General features: G+C 50.6%; 1 protein-coding gene across 1 annotated transcript; it reads right to left on the reverse strand.

Annotated features, from left to right (window-relative positions):
* Nucleotides 1–7,905: 7,905 nt before the first annotated feature.
* Nucleotides 7,906–17,974, reverse strand: LOC102506352 (E3 ubiquitin/ISG15 ligase TRIM25). The gene is made up of 8 exons (XM_032498242.1): nt 17,970–17,974; nt 13,191–13,234; nt 12,236–12,894; nt 11,076–11,171; nt 10,658–10,891; nt 9,648–9,810; nt 9,365–9,427; nt 7,906–8,468 (listed from the first exon to the last, which is right to left on the reverse strand). The coding sequence occupies exons 1-8, from the start codon at nt 17,972–17,974 to the stop codon at nt 7,906–7,908; spliced, it is 1,827 nt and encodes a 608-aa protein (XP_032354133.1).
* Between the last annotated feature and the right edge of the window lie 297 nt (nt 17,975–18,271).

Consider the following 18,271-nt stretch of genomic DNA (forward strand, 5'->3'; position numbering starts at 1 on the left):
ATGGAGTGAGGTTTTATGTGTTGTCCAGATACTGCCTTATTGGTTGAATGAAGGAATGGAGTATTGACCATCTGGGTCACTCCCCTGTTCCTGGATCTCAGCCTTTAAAAATACTTTAATTACCTGAAAACTCCAGGATGGACTCCTGGTTCCTCTGTCCCTCTCCCCAGGTCTTGGCCTCTGGCTGTGACCCTGTGGTGTCCCTGGCATGGCCAGAGTGCCCTCTGCTGGGACAATGGGGACACAGTCTGTCCGGGCTCTTCTGGACACTGCTGGCTTGGGCCCCTGGGTGCCTTCCTGTTTGGGGACCCCTTTCCTTCTCCACCGGCTCTATCCTTTCTCCATGTCACCCACCTCTGCCTGTTTGCTCTACTCTGACAGGGCGTGTGGCAGATTGTCAGCTGGCCTTAGAGGCCTAGGCCATACCACCCAGCTGGCTCTTTCCCCAAAGACCCCCTGAACTCAGGTCTGAGGTGCAGTCTCCCCCACGGATAGCCATAGATGTGAGCCTAATGTTGGGGTACCTACTACCCTGGCTCCTCCTCCACTCCAGCCCCCACCTCCTGGTGGGGCAGAGATGTCCTGATGGCTCCCACTCAGAGGCAGCAGATTGCCTAATGCTGGGGCCAGCCTGGGGAGCAGGACAAAGAAACCACAGGATGACCTCACTCATACCTGCTGATTTGGGATTATTCTTGTGCTGAGCCCCGTCCTGATTTTGGGTGTGTGGGAAGGGGTGATGGTCCTAAATCAGGCAGGAGGGCATTGCTAGAACTATAGCCTGGGCACAGCCCTTGCTCCTAAGACCTCCATTGCTTTGGGCATCCCCTAGCCCCTGCCCCAAGTTGCGCCTTCCTTCTCCTGCTTTCTGCTTCTTGCCTTTCTTACCCAGACTCTTTCCTCTATGCCACCCCTCTGTCTGGAGCTCCAAGCCCTTCTCCTTGAAATTTTCTCATTGTCATCCCAACTCAGCCTGTCCCCACATACCCGCACCATCTTCCTCTCAGACCAGGCTGCACCTCTGTCCTCTAATTCCATCTGATCTGGGGCCTCCCTCCTTCCCCTTTGCCTTCATCTTCATATCCAGCTGATCATCAGTTTCACTGACTCTTCCTTTGCAGTCTTGCTTTTATGTCTTATCTCTTCCTGATGCTGGGGCCACTTTGGGCCCACACGGCCCAGACACTGATGCAGAACATCATTCTCTCCAGTGTTTCCTCCCATGTCTCTGGCCACTTTTGTTTTTTGCACTTGACCTTTGAATGACAGAGTTCGACAGGCTCTGACCTTCACCCTCTCCTTTTCTCACTCCACGCCAGTCCCTCCAACTACCGCTTTTGCACTGATCACTCCACATTTTCTATGTCCAGCCCAGATATCCAACTTGGCACCTTCATCTGTGTGCTTCAACAGCCCTGAAACCCAACATCATCTGGAACTTGCCATTGACACTGGCCTCCACTGCCCCCGGTGTGGCCACAAGAGCCCTCAGAGCCTGGCTGTTGCCGCCCTTCCAGCCCCAAATCTCTCTTTATCACTTACTGCCCTCCTGCCACTCTGGGCTTCTCTGCTTGTCATGCTCCCGCAGCTGCGAGAGCTTTGCCCCTGCTGTTCCCCTGCTCGGAGCACTATCCTGACCCTCTTTGCCTGGCTAACCCCTGTCATCTCAGATTGAAGGGCAAACATCACTTCCTTTGGGAAGCCTTCCCTGATCTCCCTGGTGAGGCTGGTTTGCTCAGTAATTTCTCCTCCTAGCACATCTACTTTTCCTCTTGGCCCTGTCCACCATGGTGTGTTTATACTGATTTAAACCAGGAGTTAGCACACTTTTTCAGGGCCAAATGGCAAATATTTTAGGTTTTGCAAGCCAGAGAGTCTCTGTCGAAATGATTCAACTCTGCCATCATGGGCAAATGCAGTCACGGACAATATGAATACAAATGAGCCTGGCTGTGTTCCAATAAAGCTTTATTTATGGCCACTGAAATTTGAATGTCGTATAATTTCTCATGTGCCACCAAATATTATTCTTTTGATTTTTTTCACATTAAAAATGTAACAGTCTTAAAAAAAAGTAACACTTTTATTACCTTATGAGCTATACAGAAACAGGCAACAGGTCATAGTGTACTGACTCCTGATTTAAACATTTCTGTGATTAATCTCGCTCTTGCCATTTCTAGATCACAAGCTCCATGAGGGCAGGGACTGAGCTTGTCTTAGCTCACCACTCTGTCCCCATGTCTGACCTATGGGAAGAAAACTCTTTCCTCTTTTCCTACCACCCTTCACCCCAGCTCAATGGATATTTGTTGAACGAATGAAAAAGGTTAACTCACTAAATCCTCTCCAAGGTGGGTGCTATTGTTATTTTTGCCTTTTTTCAGATGATGAATCTAAAGCACAGAGAGGTTAAGTAACTCATCCAGGGTCGCACAGTTGTAAGCGGCAGAGTCAGGCAGGACATTTGGCTTTGGAGTTGATGTGCTTAACCACCACATCATGTTTGGTGGGGACCATCGCGGTGCAAGCTCAGTATGATGTGGCAAACAACCTGTCTCCACGCCCGCACCAGCCCCCATCCCCCTTCCAGCCTGCACACACTCCATGTCGCAGGTCAACTTCTCTTCTTTAGGGATGCCTGGTGTGGGATGGCTCCTTGGTCTCTTCCCCTGAAGAGCCTTTGTCTCAGCAGGTGGCCAGATACACTCACCACCATGGCTGAAGTTAGGGTCTGTCCCCTCAACCAGGGTTCCCCAGGGCAGAAACTGGGTCTCTCTTGCACACCCTCTGGGGATCCCTGTACCTGGACCACAGGAGCCACTCAGGACACATTTGTGGAACACTGGAGCAAACCGGGCAGAAATCTAACCATTGGTGTCATCTGCAATTGCATATGATACACAAAAAGCACCAGGGCACATATCCTCCATGCAGGGAGAATCTATAAATAAGGAAAACAGCTTCCAGAAACACTTGGTAGGGAGCCAGAAGCCTTTTAATGGGTGCCCTTGAGCTTCTGGCACTTTGACTGTGGTTTGGGCAAGGCTGAGCAGCGAGTTGAATGTGATTTAACTTTTCACTTGAAGCATCGGTGCAAACATGCATCACTAACAACGGGGCGTTATTGGCACTGTGGGGCATGGACGTTCTGAGCTCGCAGGACAGTTGGCATCCTTAACACCTGCCCCTGGCCCAGCTACTAAATTCCAGACATGGGACACCCCATCTAGGGTGAGGTGAGTGAAACACTAACCTAGGGCTCAAAATTGACAAGGACACCAGCAAAACTCAGAAATTAAGATAAATAATTTAATAATATGTTTAGAAAGTCAGATCAACAAACTATAGCCAATGGAGTGGTCACCTGGTTTCATGAAAAGAAGTGTGGCTGGAGTCAGGGCTGGGCTTCGTGCGAGGGGCGTGAAGTAGCACAAACGCTGGGTCAGATCTGGTCTTTAATTACAATATATTTTTTTGCAATGTTGATATTCTGTCCATAATGGACATTAGTTTTGATTTTGTAAAACGCTGCATTAAAATATTATTAATCTCGGAGGGGAGGGAATAGTTCAGTGGTAGAGTGCGTGCTTAGCATGCATGAGGTCCAGGGTTCAGTCCCTAGTCCCTCCACTGAAGTAAACAAACAGACAAACAAAAAAACCTAATTACCTCCCCCCAAAATAAAAAAATTTTTAAAATATTATTAATCTTGATTTCTGAATTTTTGGCACCTCCCCTTGAATTCTGTGCCCTTGGTGAGAGTCTCACTTCCTTCACCCTAGTCCTGGCTCTACCAGAAATGCGCCATTTCCTAACCACCTGGTTTGGGAAGCACTGGGAGTCATATAATTTTCAGCAAGTATGAGTGGTTCCCCTAACCGTGCCATTTTATAGATCAGGAAACAGAGGCCAAGAGAGGTCTTCCTCTCCTCTTACTTACCTGCTGGAGCGTCCTCAGCCTCAAAGAATCTTCAGGCTAGAAGAGAGGTCCAGACAGCAACAGAAGAGGAAGAGGCAGGTCCTTGGCACCCACCTGGATGCAGTGGGCATGTGAACCTAGCTTCAGGAGGGAACAAAGGGATGGCAAAGGGAGAATGAAATAGGTGAGCAGCCAGGCCTTGGCTAAGAAAGGATGTGAGTGGCCTCCTGCCCTCCACCCTCAGGAGGGATTCCTCCAGTCCTTGGGTCCATGTGTGTTAAGCACCTGCAATGTGGTAGGCATATGCTAAGCAATGGAGACACAAGTGAAATACCTAGGCTGCTGCTAGTCTGATGGAGAATTCACACATGAAACAAGGTGGGTGCCAGGAGGGACACAGGCAGAAGGTGTTCTCTTGAGGAGAGAGGAGGGAATCCCACCTGGCTTTGGGAGAGGAGGGTTCAAGAGTGGCTTCCTGGGATACAGCGCATCTTAGCTGAGTTTTAAGGGCTGAGCAGGAGAAAGTAATAAGTAATGAGGAGTAAGGAAGGGGTGAGGGTGGAAATGTGGTCCCAGCAAAGGCCAGGAGGTGAGTTGCTTTGAGGGTGTAGAATGGGGTGGGTGCGGGTGGTGAAGGACATGAGAACTACTGGAGACTGATGTTTGTGGCAAGGAGCTGGAATGGGTTGGGGTGGGGATGAGTGTGGGATCCAGCCACCAGGGAAGACTGGAGATGGTCCACCTCTCCGTAGCTGGTGAGATCTGGTCAAGGTTGCCACTAGGTGCCTTCTTCACAGGAAAACTACAGAGCTGAGTATGTGCTCTCTTGGGTGAGATGCTCCTGACAGCCACTGGAACCCACTGCGTGCCAGGCACTCCCAATGCCAGAGACTCCCACAAACATCCTCTCCTTTCCACCTCCAGCCTGAGCACACCCTCTTTTGGCGGGGGGAAGGGTGGAGGCTCCTTCCCAAGGCTCCTGCCATCTGATCCTGCTTCTGGCTCTCCCCTCACCTGTGGGAAGATGAGACGGATGGAAACGGTTGCTTCCGCCAGCATCTTTCGGCTCCTGCTTTGACCCTCCTGAGTTTGGGTCAAATTTGCAGTAACATCCAGGAAACACCACCTGTGGCTTTGGCTGGGTTGCCATTTGCCCCCCACGTCTAGAGGGAATCAGGGAAAGAGTCAAAGACAAAACAGAGCTATAGGAAACATTTGCAGGATGTAATATGCAGCCAGTGAACAAGTCATTTTTGCATTGTGAAAGTAACTTTGGCAAATGCAATGATATTGGTGAAAATGCTCAGTATCTTCTAGCTATCTACATCTTCAGCTGACCCATAGCTCTGTCTGTATAAGAGACGAAGATTGCAAGGAAATTCTCAGGAGAGGTTATCTCTGGGTGGAGGTGGTAGGATTATGGTAGGAATATATTTTTGTTTCTATATTGTGTAAATTTTCTATAATGAATGTATTATAGGAGAGGTGGTGTAGCCTAGTGATTGAAAAAGCAGACAGTCTGGGTTTGAATCCTGGCTCCCCAGTTTACGCACTTTCATGATCTTGGGCAAAGCACTTAACCTCTAGTCCTCAGTTTCTGCCTGCACACAATGGGGAGAATTGATACCTATAATAGGGTTGTTATGAGAAGTAAAGTAGCTCACATTTGCCATGAACGTTTCATTTGCCATGAACAGTGACTGGCACATAGTAGGCACTATGTGTTTGTGAAATAAAAGCAGAAGTACTTTTATAGAAAATACAGATTCATTTAAAATGTATCCAAGTAATATAGGAATACAATCTTCTTGTAAGGAATAACAGCAATTTTTTTTAGTGAAATAATCCTAAAGCCTGTTTGAATTCACATTAAAAAAAAAAAAAAAGCAAGCATTCGTTGAGTGCAAAAGCAGGAGCAGGAAGGCGTGAGAAGTGTGCGGGTTGCATTCCAGGGGCAAGTCCCCTCCCTGCTCTCTCCATCTGGGAAGGGGAGGCTTCACTGATGTGGATTATCCAAGGGCACCGGCTGATCCTGCACCCCCAAGGCTCCCTCTATGATATTTCCCCCCAGGAGGCACATGCTGAGCCAAGAACCCTGACATTTTGGTTGGCGGACCAGCCTCATTGCTATACAGGCCAGCTTGCCATTTGGCTTTTTGAAATACTAGGAAGTATTTGAAGGGGAGGGTAAGGGCTCAGTGCGAGAGCGCATGCTTAGCACGCATGAGGTCCTGGGGTCTAACCCCTCCATTGAAAAAGAAAAGGTGTTTGAGGACTCCCAGGACCACCACTGGGGATCCCTAGGGGCCTACAAACTTCAAATGAGGAACTGTTTAAGCCAATAACATGCCTCTGATGTTCAGATATGGATTTCACACCGTGTGCCTGAGGGTGTCACAGTTCCAGTATCATACGCCACCCAAAAACAAAGTGCCCTTCAGAGCTGAGAGTAGCTGGCGAGGGTAGACTCCCTCACTGTCAGCTCCCCGATGGGGAAGGACTCATGTCTATGAAGCTGGCCCCTGCTGTCTCCTTGGGTCTTGAATCTACCTTCTCAGCATCTCTTGACCTTGGCCCATAGATTCGGAAGCCTCCAGCCCCCTTGGCCAGGAAGAATAATCAGGGGGTAGGGAGGCAAGATTTAGGCATTTTGGGGTACAGGCTTTCTCCTAGATATTGGGGAAAGGTTTAGATTTCATTCCTATCCCTTAACACCAGTAGCAGCTCGTGAGGAATGAAAGTGATTGGACTGGTGCTGAGCGAAGCTTCTAGGCAGGAAGGTTAACAGTAGTCGCAGCTCAGGCTCAGAGGAGCCGAAGGGCACCCTGCGCCGACCAGACTGTCAGAGTACCCCCTTACACCTGCCGTGCATCCGGCTCCGCCAGGCTCCACAGTGACGGCCCCCTAAGGAGAAACTGGGGTCACTAATGTCTCCGAGAACAGGCCAGGCGGGGATGGAATTCAGGCACACCCTGGTTCTGGACTCTGTTGCCCTAGGGATTTCTCCCCTGTGACTTGGATCATTTCCTCTTCAGAGTGAATCATTAACCATACCGAGGGCCCCCGCATGAGAAGCCACAGAAACGAGTGGCTGGTTGAGGCTGGAAATGCCCAGGCTGCTACCCCAGAGGGGCCAAATCCCCAGTCACGGTCCTGCCAGGGTCGCAGGGCAGGGTCCCAGACAGGGTCCAGCCTCTCCCGCCACTTCCACAATCCTGCTGGGCAGGTCAGGTGGCAGAGTCTGGATGTGAATGGGGAAAACAGCTTTCAGGAACACTAGGGAGGGTGTGGAGTGGCTCTCCACCAGGTCAGCCCCAATTCCATACCTGCTCCAGGCTGTCAAACACCAGCTGTGTGAGAAATTGCTGGGCAGCTGCCCCAGCCCCACCTGGACTTACGCCCTCAGCCTTTTTGGGGGAAGGGGACTCTGAGATAATCCTGGATTCCTTGGCTTAATTTCCCAGCCCCCAATTAAGCCAGTAACTCAGACAGAACACCTCTACCCCACGGAGTCAGGTGTCACCTTGCAGTCTGGCCACCTGCAGGGGAGGAGCCTGAGAGAAGCCACCTGGTCCAAATCCTGCCCATTCTCGGGCAACAGGGTCTTTGGGGACAGATCCCTGAGCCCCTGGTGTTGAGTCGCCAAGACTAGCCTGGAGAACCAAGGCCAGGGACCTCTGGTGGGGTCTGGGGGCTCAGGGGCGGTGGAGACCGTGCACCCTGGTCAGGAACCTCCTCTCTGGAGGCCACAGAGCCGTCCTTGTGGTGGACAGAGGTCACTTGGGGACAGAGGGGCCCACCTGTTTCCTGGGATTCCCCAGGTCCTCCCGGGAACACCGGGCGCCGCAGGTGAAGTCCAGGCAACAGGTTGGGAGGCAGGATCGCCGCCCATCCCTCAACCCCGGGCCAGGGGTCCACCCTCCTCGGCGCGCCCCTCCCCGCGGGCCCAGCCAGCGCTAGAGTCCAGCTTTATTTGCCGCCGCCTACGCCTCCCCCTCCGGGTGCTGCTTTAGCGTGACCGAGGCGCCGCTGCTGACCATGACCGCGGGGTAGAGCGGCTCCAGGAAGGCGGCGAGGAAGCGGTAGATGAGGCTCACGCCGCCCGCCACGCCGTAGAAGGAGAGGCAGCCGGCGCCGCAGTCGAGCGCCACGCCGAGCGTGCGGTGGTAGCCGCCGTGCAGCACCGTCTGCGTGTTATTGTGCCACACGGAGAACTTGAGCGAGTCCCACTCAAGGCACCACGAGTAGGGGTTGCGGCCCAGCAGGTAGACGATGTTGCGGCGTGGGCGGCCGCTGAGCGAAGGGCTGCGGCGGTAGGTGACGCCCAGGCACACCCACGAGTTGGACACCTCGGCCTCCCAGTAGTGGCAGCCCTCGGCCAGGCCGCGCGAGCACAGCACCTGCGGCCACTGCTTGAAGCCCCGGAAGGGGCCGCCCCCGGCGTAGGGCTCCAGCAGGATGCCCAGGTTCAGCACCGAGTGGGTCTCCTTGAACAGGAACAGCTCCTCGCTGGCCGTGGCGGGGTCGAAATTCAGGTTGCAGTAACCTGGGCCGAGGCGGATGGGAAAGGGGTCCAAGGTCAGCGGCCCCAGGACAGAGCTGGAGGAGGGAGGTGCGAAGCCCCACGGCTTTGGCATAGAAGCTGCCAAATGCTTCCACTCCCAGCTCTCAGGAGTGGCTCCCCTGTCCCCTCTCCCCCTTTAAGTCTCCAACTCTGGCCCAGGATGTGTGTGTGTGATGACATAGTCTGGAAGAATGATTAGTTGAGTGCTGTCCAAAGGTCTGCCTTCCTAGAGAAGTTGAGAACCAAGCGTCCCCCTACCCGCCCCCCCCCCCCCCCAAACCCTAACATAAGCTTCCTTTTTGTTTGTTCAGGACACAAGATTCAGTGGGACTGAGGAAGAGTCAAGAGCTCCTAGAGGAGATTGCTCAGAAGGATTCATCAAAGGCAATACAACCTTGACCCTGGAGATCTCAGAGAAATCACTGACAATTTCTCAGAGAATCACTTGGCTCCTAGTCCAGCCTGGGAGAGGAGCTGGAGGAACATCACATGAAAAAGGAGGTTGTCTGAGGAAGAGATGGACAGGGTCATCCAAGCTGGCTTGGCTAAAGTCTGGGGGAGTCTGGCAGGCACCTAGTTGAAGGTACCACACCAGGGCCAGGAGAGCTGCAGAGCTGGCCTCTGGGCAGTAGGCAGGACCTTGCCTACCTACTGGGGTGGGACAGGACAGTCTCCTCCCCTTCCTATCAGGCCTTGGAGTCACAGGCCGAATCCTTCTGAGGCCTCCAGTCTAGAGTGGGAAGTCAGGGCCGGAGAGACCTGGCATCTCTCTGGAGCCCTGACCTGAATGGAGGTATGACTGGGTAAGTCAAGGCACCCAAGAGCCCTGCTCCTTTCTTTCCCACCTCTGGGGCTGGACCCCAGTACTGAGGACTCACACTTGAGAAGTGTTTTCCTGTCCACAGCTGGGGGCAGCACTTCATACGAGTTCATCTTAATGCCTGGGGAAGATGGAGGGGCTTTGCTGAGGGTGCTTTCACAGCCCAGCATCCTTCCAGAGAGAGGCATGGGCTTCCAGGAGGCTGAGTCACCTGGGGAAGGTGCACACAGACAGGCAGGGCTCTCTACAAGTGCCGGGAATCCCAACCACTGCCCTGTAGGGCAGTCCCACCCCCAGAATGCAGGTGAGTCTCCAGTGGCCCCAGGTCAGCAGGTACTAACCCTTCAGGAGGAGCTGGTTGATGAAGCTGAGACCCATGTCCACCAGCCGAGTCCGGAGCTCCGCCAAGGTCTCTGGCAGCTGGAGGAAGCTCTGCTTCTCCTCACAGTTGGTGCCCATCAGGGGTTCCATGCAGGCCGGGAAGTTCTTCAGCCTGGGGAGCTCCTGTATGCAAGGAGGGGCCAGCAGTACCACGTGTTAGCCAGGGCCCAAGCAGATGCCAGGGGCTCCTGCTTATGCCAGGGGCTTAGTGGTCCCCAGAACCATGGGTCAGGGGGAAAAGTTGTCCGTTTTCAAACCTGGACATCTCTCTCCCCTCCTCCTAGATTTTTGGATGCCTTAGATTAGGGATATCAAAGGCACAGCAGCCATTGTGGCCTAGTGCAATAAGCAAAGCGAAGTTTTAGAAAAGGATGGGAGGGGGGTTTCTTTTGAGCCTTTAATTGCTTGGTGAAAACCTTGCCAGATGCCTCCTTTTGTGCGTGGGGGACAAGGTGAGCAATAACCCTAGAAATCTGCTCAGGGATGTGATGGCCACTGAAGAATGAAGATCTGGGCTGGGAGTTCCCAAGCACAGGGTTTGGGCAGCCCCAGGCTCCATGCATAGAGAAAGCTCCTGCCATCTCCCTCCCTGACCCCTATTCCTCAGCCTGGTACGCTTTTGCATCTGGGGAAGGAAAATGGATTTCACACCTGGCTGTACAGATTGTTCTGGTCTCACTTCCATCCCTGGCTTGGAGGAGTCTGGAGAAATTTAGGTTATTCAGATTCCCCAACTGTTATGGGGAAACAAAGGCAGGAAAGTTAGGGATAGGCTGAGTGCTGAGGTGGAGGAAGAAGCCACGGGTGCTGGTATACACTCAGGACAGATGACCTAAGATAAGCACAAACCCCAAACACTGATTATTTTATCTAAGGTTTGGGCAGCTCGGGTGTGTCTGTGTCTGTGGCTGGAGGGGCAGTGGAGGCTGTGGTGGGCCTGGGGCAGAGGTGGCATGGGGTGGGGCCTTGCCTGCAGAAATTGCTGGTCGTTCCGATTGGCGAGCAGGGTGCGGAGCCAGATGCTGTCCCCCTCCAGCTTCAGGAGCCGGTTGTGGCTCTGCTGGATGGAGCTGCCCAGCTTCCCCAGGGCGGCTGCCTCTTCCTTCTCCACGAAATCCAAGACCTTCATCTGCAGCTGTTTGACCTCCTGGATGATCTCTGAGAAGCAGCTGTTCACCTCATCCCGAGTTGTCTGGATCAATTTCTGCGGGAGTTGGGGAGGATGGTGTGTAGAGCGGCATCTCTGAGCCCCACCCCAACACCCCACTATCACGGCACGGAGCCGTCCTAGGCATCCCGTCTCTGTCTGCCTGGCCCCACACCATCCAAGCCCTGAGAGCTCCCCTCAGCCTGATCCCCGGCGCTGGGGGAGCCTGGGCCAACCTTACCGAGAGAAAGGCCACCTGCCCCCGGTGCTTCTGGCTGTCGGAAGTGATGATCAGCATCTGGTTCTCCACATTGGCCTGGACCTTCCGAACCTCAACCTGGGGTGAGAGTAGGGGGTGGAGGAGGAGAGGGCCCCTGATTCAGAGAAGTGCCCTAGGAGAACCTCTTCTGTAAGCAGCCCTGTGTCAAAGCGCAGGAGAGACGCACTTCTTACATTCCTAAGAGGTTTGAATGGAAATGAGGATGAGCAGAGCGGAAGCCCAGGGTCCACCCCCTCTGCTCTTGGTCTCTCACTCCCTGAGTGGCCCTCTCTCCAGCCTTAGGAATCAGGCTTCACAGTGATGACCATAGGGTTTCAGATCATGAGATATGTCTACGGGAGGGTTCAGTGGCTTGAGAGGCCTGGGAGGCAGTGGGGTGAGGAGGGGCCCATCAGACATGGAGCCCTTGGCTCTCTGGAGCCGTGCTGCCAGGCCCAGGCAGCCATGTGTCCCCAGGTCCTTCTGCATAAGCCTTTAGTCTCACCTGTTCCAGAGGTGGGAATTTTCTTGTTTTACAATATCTTACAGGACACTGCTATTCCAAGTGCCTGTCTATGAACTGTTGCTGACCCACAACAAAATAAGAAGCTCATGCCAGACTGTAAATTAACACATTGCTTCTTTTGTTGAGAAAGTCTTGCTGTGAAAAAAGTGTCAGCTGAAGGAAACTGTGATGAATTGGCTTACATTTCGGCATGATCTCCTTGTCTTGCCAGGGACCATCAACAGGGGTTATCTGTTATTCAATATACATGATCAAAAGTCTAGAATATAAGTATTCCATCATAGAAAGCAATACAAAGACAGCAAACAAAATTTGAAAATGGAAGATAGGAGGGGATTTGCCCCACGTGTTTGTATTTTAATTATGTTCTCTTTTAGCCTTTCCTGATTCTATGCAAAAGAATTTAAACAGGATTCATGACACACATTTCTGGATCCTCATTCATTCAACTTGCCAGCACTTTTTCATCTCATGGTATGACCCTCGTGGCTATCCCTCTACTGGCTGCATCATTTTTCTCCAAGGAAAGGTGTGCCTGGGGCTTGGGAAAGACTTCCATTTGCCGTGTCAGATTCAGGACCACGAGCCCCGCCCCCCGCCCGGCGCACGGCCTCACCTCCCTGCGGGCGCGCTCCTGCTCCAGCGGGGCGGTGTCGTGGTCCTTGTGCTCCTCCAGCAGGCAGGCCCCGCACACGCAGCAGCCTTCCGTGCGGCAGTACAGCCGCCGCAGCCTGCGGTGCTTCCGGCACAGCCGGCTCTTGAGATCCCACACGGGCTCCAACAGCTGGTGGCCCCGGAACACCTGGTCCTCAAAGTGGCTGCGCAGGTGCTTCTCGCACAGGGAGGCCATGCACTGCAGGCATGACTTGACCGACTTGAGCTTCTGGGGGGAACAGAAGTCGCAAGGCACGTCCCTAGGCCCGGCCAGGTTCCGTGAGGACCCCTTGGCCTGGGTGAAGCAGGTCACCATCTCCTCCAGGATGACATTCTTGCAGAGGCGGGGCCTGGAGGGGAAGCTCTCTCGGCACTGGGGGCAATAGAGTGTCTCGCCCACAGTAGCCTGGTGGTCCCAGCAACCTTGGAGGCAGGTCATGCAGAAGTTGTGCCCGCAGGCAGTGGTGACCGGGTGGTGGAACACCTCCAGGCAGATGGGACAGAGGACTTGGTCCTCAAATGTGTGGAGACTGTTGTCATTATCCATCGGGAACTGACCTTGGGGAGGTCTTGAGGGCTGGGCAGGGGGCTGCGGGGCTGGGATGTGGTCCTGGACTGGCCCTGGGAAGACAGCAAAGCCATGCTGGAGCCAAGGCAGGAGCAGAGGGGCCTTTGAGGAGTGGAGGGGCCGGTCCTTCTCTTGGAAGTGGCTCTCTGCTCATGGGGTACAGGGACTGTGCCATCAGTCAACCCACATGGGGGCAGAAATTGGGTATTGTGTTCTCCTTGTCCCAACCCTAATTCCTGGAACAAATCCTGGACAAGAAGGTGGGTGGGCAGAAAGAAGTCACATCATGACAGGGAAAGGAGCCACTTCCAATGCTCTTCAGGAGAAAGATCAAAGCATAAGTACTTACGTGAAACCCTCTGCATGTCAAGGAGAGCCAGAGGCTTGGCTGCCCTGTGGAGGGAGGAAAAAGAGCCCTTGGATACTCAGGTGCGGGGCCCTCACCCCTGGTTCCACCTCACCAGCTGCTGGGAGGATCCCCACCTGTCCGGTGTCCCCCCACCCCAGCTCTTTATGTCTCGAGGTCTGATGACCACCTCCTCACTTTTCCCTTTGGTTGCTGTTTTGTGGTCTCCCTATCAAGTTGGCCCCACTCCTCAAGACTGCCCACAATGTTTGCTCCCTGATGTCACAATTCAAGCGTGACCAGCCCCAGCATCCTGCTTGTGACGTCAGCAGGACAAAAGATGTGCCACCGCACATGCTGCGGCGCTGATGGGTTCTGCCTCTTCCGGGACACTCTTTGCTCCAGAGCTCCCGGACTCAGCCCAGGAGGTGGAGTCACTGCTGCACCTGGGGTCCCTTGCAGTGGACTTGGGGGACTTGCGTTACCAACCAGAGAGGGAAAATGGCAATGAAGGGGCAGTGGGACCCTGGGCAACTTGTTTAATCTCTCAGGACCATGGTTCTTCTCCTGTGAATCAACAGGGATGTTGTAGAAGATGTTATTTCAAGGCCCCTGCTTGGTCTAAAGTTGAGTGATCCAAACATTATCTGATAGGAAACATTATCTGATTCTAAAGATTATTGCTTCCCATTCTAGTTCTGATCCTCAGAAGGAAAAGGGATGAGTGAAGCCCTGATCGCTTCTTGTCAGTCTGTTTCCCTCCCATTCTTCCCCATCTGACAGGATACATGCTCTGAAACATTTGCAACGTATCACTCTTTTGCTCCAAAAAAGTAAGCTTGGCCCTACTTATTGGATAGAAATGGAAAATCTTTTTCTCATTTTCGCATCTCAGAGGAAATATTTTTAGCATTTCTCATTAAGTATGACATTTGCTGTAAGTTTTTTGCAGATCCCTGTATCAGACTATGTAGACTCCCTTTTTTTCCTGGTTTGCTAAGAGTTTTATCTGGAATGGATGCTGACTTTTGTCTAATTATTCTTCTGCATCTTTTGATATGATCATAAGATTTGCCTCTTTTATTCTGCTGATGTGGTAAATTTATATTTATTGATTTTCAATTTTTCTTCTTTATTCACAAAAAATTGAAGTATAGTTGGGTTACATGACTCTCAATTATTAAACCAACCTTGCATCCGGAATGAACTCTTCTTGGTCATAACAAGTTATGCTTTTTATATATATGCTATATTCCATTTGCTAATAGTTTGTTAGGACTTTTACACCTATGTTCATGAATGAGATTGGCCTGTAATTTTCCTTTATCAAGTTCTGGAGTTAAGGCATGATAGCCTCATAAAACAAGTTGGGAACTGTTCTCATTCAGTTCTAAATATAATTTCTATTACGATTTCTTCTGTGACTCATGAGTTATTTAGGAGCACGTTGCTCAATTTCCAAAAATACAGGTATTTTCTAATGATCATTTTTTATTGTTGATTTCTAACATGGTCAATGCTGGTAATTGTTCCGCATGCACTTCAAATTCAGAACGTGTATTCTGCAGCTGTTTGATGTCCTGCTTTACATATTTCAGTAATGACATTTGCTGATCATGCTGTTAAAATCAGCTGTATGCCTATTGGGTTTTTGGTCTGTTTTAACTGAGACGTGACAAGATTCCTAGAATTATTGTGGATTTGCTTATTTCTCCTCTTAGTTCTATCAATTTTGAGGCTAGATCATTAGCTGCACACAAATTTATAATTTTTCTGTTTTCCTAGTGAAAGGTAGTTTGACCATTATTGATTTTTTATTATTCCATGTTCCCCTTCCTGTTACTTTGGTAGTTACACTTTTATTATTATTTTTGGGGTAGTTACCTGAGACATTATAACATTCATCCATGGCTTATCAAAGTCTAATAGATAGTGTTATTTCAATCTTAGATAATGCAAACCCTTGGACTACTTTCACTTCATTTATCTCATCCCAACGTTTACTATTGTGTGTTTTAATTCTCTTTATATATTTTAGAACTATAAAGTGCTAGTAATGCTTAAATGGTCAATATCTACATCCATCAATCCATGTATTTCCCCTTTTAATTGCTCTCCACTCCTTCCTATGTCTCTAGCTTCTGGGCTCATTTCCTTCTTCCCGAGGAACACCTTTCAGGATTTCCTTCAGTATAACGTCTGCTGGTGACAAATACTTTCAGGTTTTTGGTTCTCAAAGTTGCTTTTATATCATCTTCATTCTTGAGAGATATTTTCACTGGGGATAGAATTCTAGGCTGGGAGCAACTGACTTTTCAGCACTTTGGAGAATTAATTCTACTGTCTTCTGGAATGGCTTACATTTTTCTGTTGAGAAGCTGTCTTGATGTTGTTCCTTTGAAAGTAACCTGTCTTTTTTTCCCCCTTTACTGGTGACTTTTAAGATTTTCTCCCTATTTTATTTTCATTGGTTTTATTATTAGGTATGTTTTTATTTATCCTGCTGAGGGTTTGTAGTGATTCTTGAATATATGGCCGCCTGTAAGTATCTTAGTGGGGCTTGATTCGGCTCAGCATTTCCAGCCCTCTGCCTCTGCCCAGGTTTGGATGAACCTTCCCACCGCTAGAGCAGCTGCTTGGCTGCTGCTCCTTTGCCTCCAGCACTCCCCCCTCCCACTTGATGTTCTGCAGGACTCTGTGACTCAGCTTTGGTTGCCCAGTGCCCAGCACATTTCTGGGCATGCAGTGGCTGTGAAGCACATGGCAGCAAAGAAGTCGATGTTTGCTTGGACCCTTACAGAAGTGAAAGAGCTGAGCAACACAGGCTAACCACCCTTCCGCACCTGCCCAAAACCACACCCCTCCCCAACTTCAGGGTCTAGTTCAAGAACTCTGCGGAGCCTTTCAAAACCTCCCCCACCCCAAATATGTGCTTATTGGCTATCCATCATCATTGTGCAAAGTAGGGCATGTTTTGAAGATGTTTTGCTCTTTGATTTGCCAACTATGTAGACGATGCATGTGCAAAGGTTATCAGAATGAAATGTGAGTAGAAGCAATAGCCCAAACTCAGACATAAAGAAACCCAAGACTATCCAAGGGAACTTGCTCACAATTTTCTTACAGGAAAGCTAAGAAATACAAACTACTAGTCTTCTATCCATTTTGTTAAGTGTTTTGCTTGAAATAATTAACAGAAAACTGACATGTTAAAGAGACTCAAATTTAAAAATGAGACTTAGATTCTGAGCTGCTAAATTTGACTTGAAAATAAACACAGAGGAGGTAACAGCCATAAAAGAAAGCCCACAAGGGAAAAAGCTAGATCTGGGTTAAATTGAATTAAATTTCCACCATAAGATCTCACAGAAAACAATGATCTTAATGAAAACATTTTAAAGTAAAACTGATAATAGAAAAGTTTGCAACAGTGGGAAGAGTATAGCTCAGTGGTAGAGCACATGGTTAGCATACATGAGGTTCTGGGTTCAATCCCCAGTACCTCCATTAAAATAAATGAATAAATAAATAAATAACCTTAATTACCTCCTCTCCGCCCCCCAAAAGAAAACTTTGCAACATTTTATATAATTTTATAACAATTTTGCAGTGTATAAAAAACTAAGGAATTAAACTGGCTTAACAGAGTAACACCAGTTCACCCCAGGGGAAAGCTTCACTGATGAAAACCTTTCAGCGTGGTATGATTCTCATTAGAAATTTAGCTCTGAGCTGCCACCTGGACTTTGAGCAGATTTAGTGATACTCAAACGATCTGTTGTAAACGATGCCGTATGGAGCCGCCAGCAAGCCCCAACGGGAGAATCACCGTGCAGAACTCCAGGGTTTTGGAACAGACCCATGACTCCTTTTACAGAGAACTCTTCCCCTTTTGAGAAACAGCCCCTGCTACCTAACCATGGGAAATCAAGTGACCATGTGGCCTGAGCTGCCCATCAGGAACTGGGTGTTGTCTAACTCACCAAGCCAATTTGAGGAGTAATTAACCTAGCCCAGAAATAGATGTGACTGTTTTTCAGACCTGGGAACGATGGCTTTTTGCACAGGGTCTCATGTTGTGGGGAGGCTAAGAGCATCTTTGTGTAAAGAGTAGCTGTAACTTGTTACATGGAGACAAAGTTGTTTTTACCATTGCATGATGTTCAAACGTGCATAGAAGCGCGCTTACGGATGCTGAGTGGCCACAGAGGCGGCAGAGCTGGTAATTATCTCCCAGCCCCGCCCCACCCTCCAGGCTGCCCTGTGCTGCTGGGGCTGGGAAGCTGCTGCAGGGAACTTGAGGGAGACTACAAGGCTAGAGGAAAAACAGAAGAGATGTGCTCCTTCCTGGTACCAGAGAAACCACAGCTCCGCTTGGGCAGCAACGGCTGGTTCCAGCAGCTGGTTCGTTTGCAGTTTCCCACTGTCCCAGAACCAGCCTCATCGAGTTCCGAGACGGCAGTGTCTCCAATCCAAGGCCCCTCCTCTGAGCCTCTTCCCTTTGCTTCCCAGGTCTGGGAGCAGTAACTGTGTCCTGTGATCACTGCCGCTGTGACACCCGTGTCCCCTGGGCCCTTTCCTCTCTCCACCTGTTAGCAACTGCCATGCTCTCCGCCTCTCGTTGGAGCTGTTATAGCCCCATACCTTGTTCACTAACTTTGGGTGTACACGCCATCTCGTAAGCACCCTATGGGAGGGACGGCCTAACGCGTTCTGAGGATCCTACACCCCGCAGGATGCCTTAGTGTTCAGTACTTCACTTGTTGCTTACTTGACTCTCACCTCATATCCTCGTTATTTCTTACTTATCCTCTTCCCTGCAGAGAAAACGGGCACAGATTCTCTTCTAGGAGGATTTTTTCCCTTAAAAACCATTTTATACTCCTCTCCCCATCTCCTTCTGGCTCTCCTGTGGGAAGCCCATCTGTCCCCACCGTCTGTTCCCTGACACTCTCTGGGTCCTTTCAGATTCAGTAAAATGAAAGCCAGGAGGAAGAAGGCCCAGCACCCCCTCGGGCAGTCTCACAGCAGACGTGAGGACTTTGTAAGAAGCCCCACTAGAAAAATAGAAAAGGTGCAGTGAA

This window comes from Camelus ferus, chromosome 16 (genome assembly GCF_009834535.1).
Source record: "Camelus ferus isolate YT-003-E chromosome 16, BCGSAC_Cfer_1.0, whole genome shotgun sequence".
Lineage (NCBI taxonomy): Eukaryota > Metazoa > Chordata > Mammalia > Artiodactyla > Camelidae > Camelus > Camelus ferus.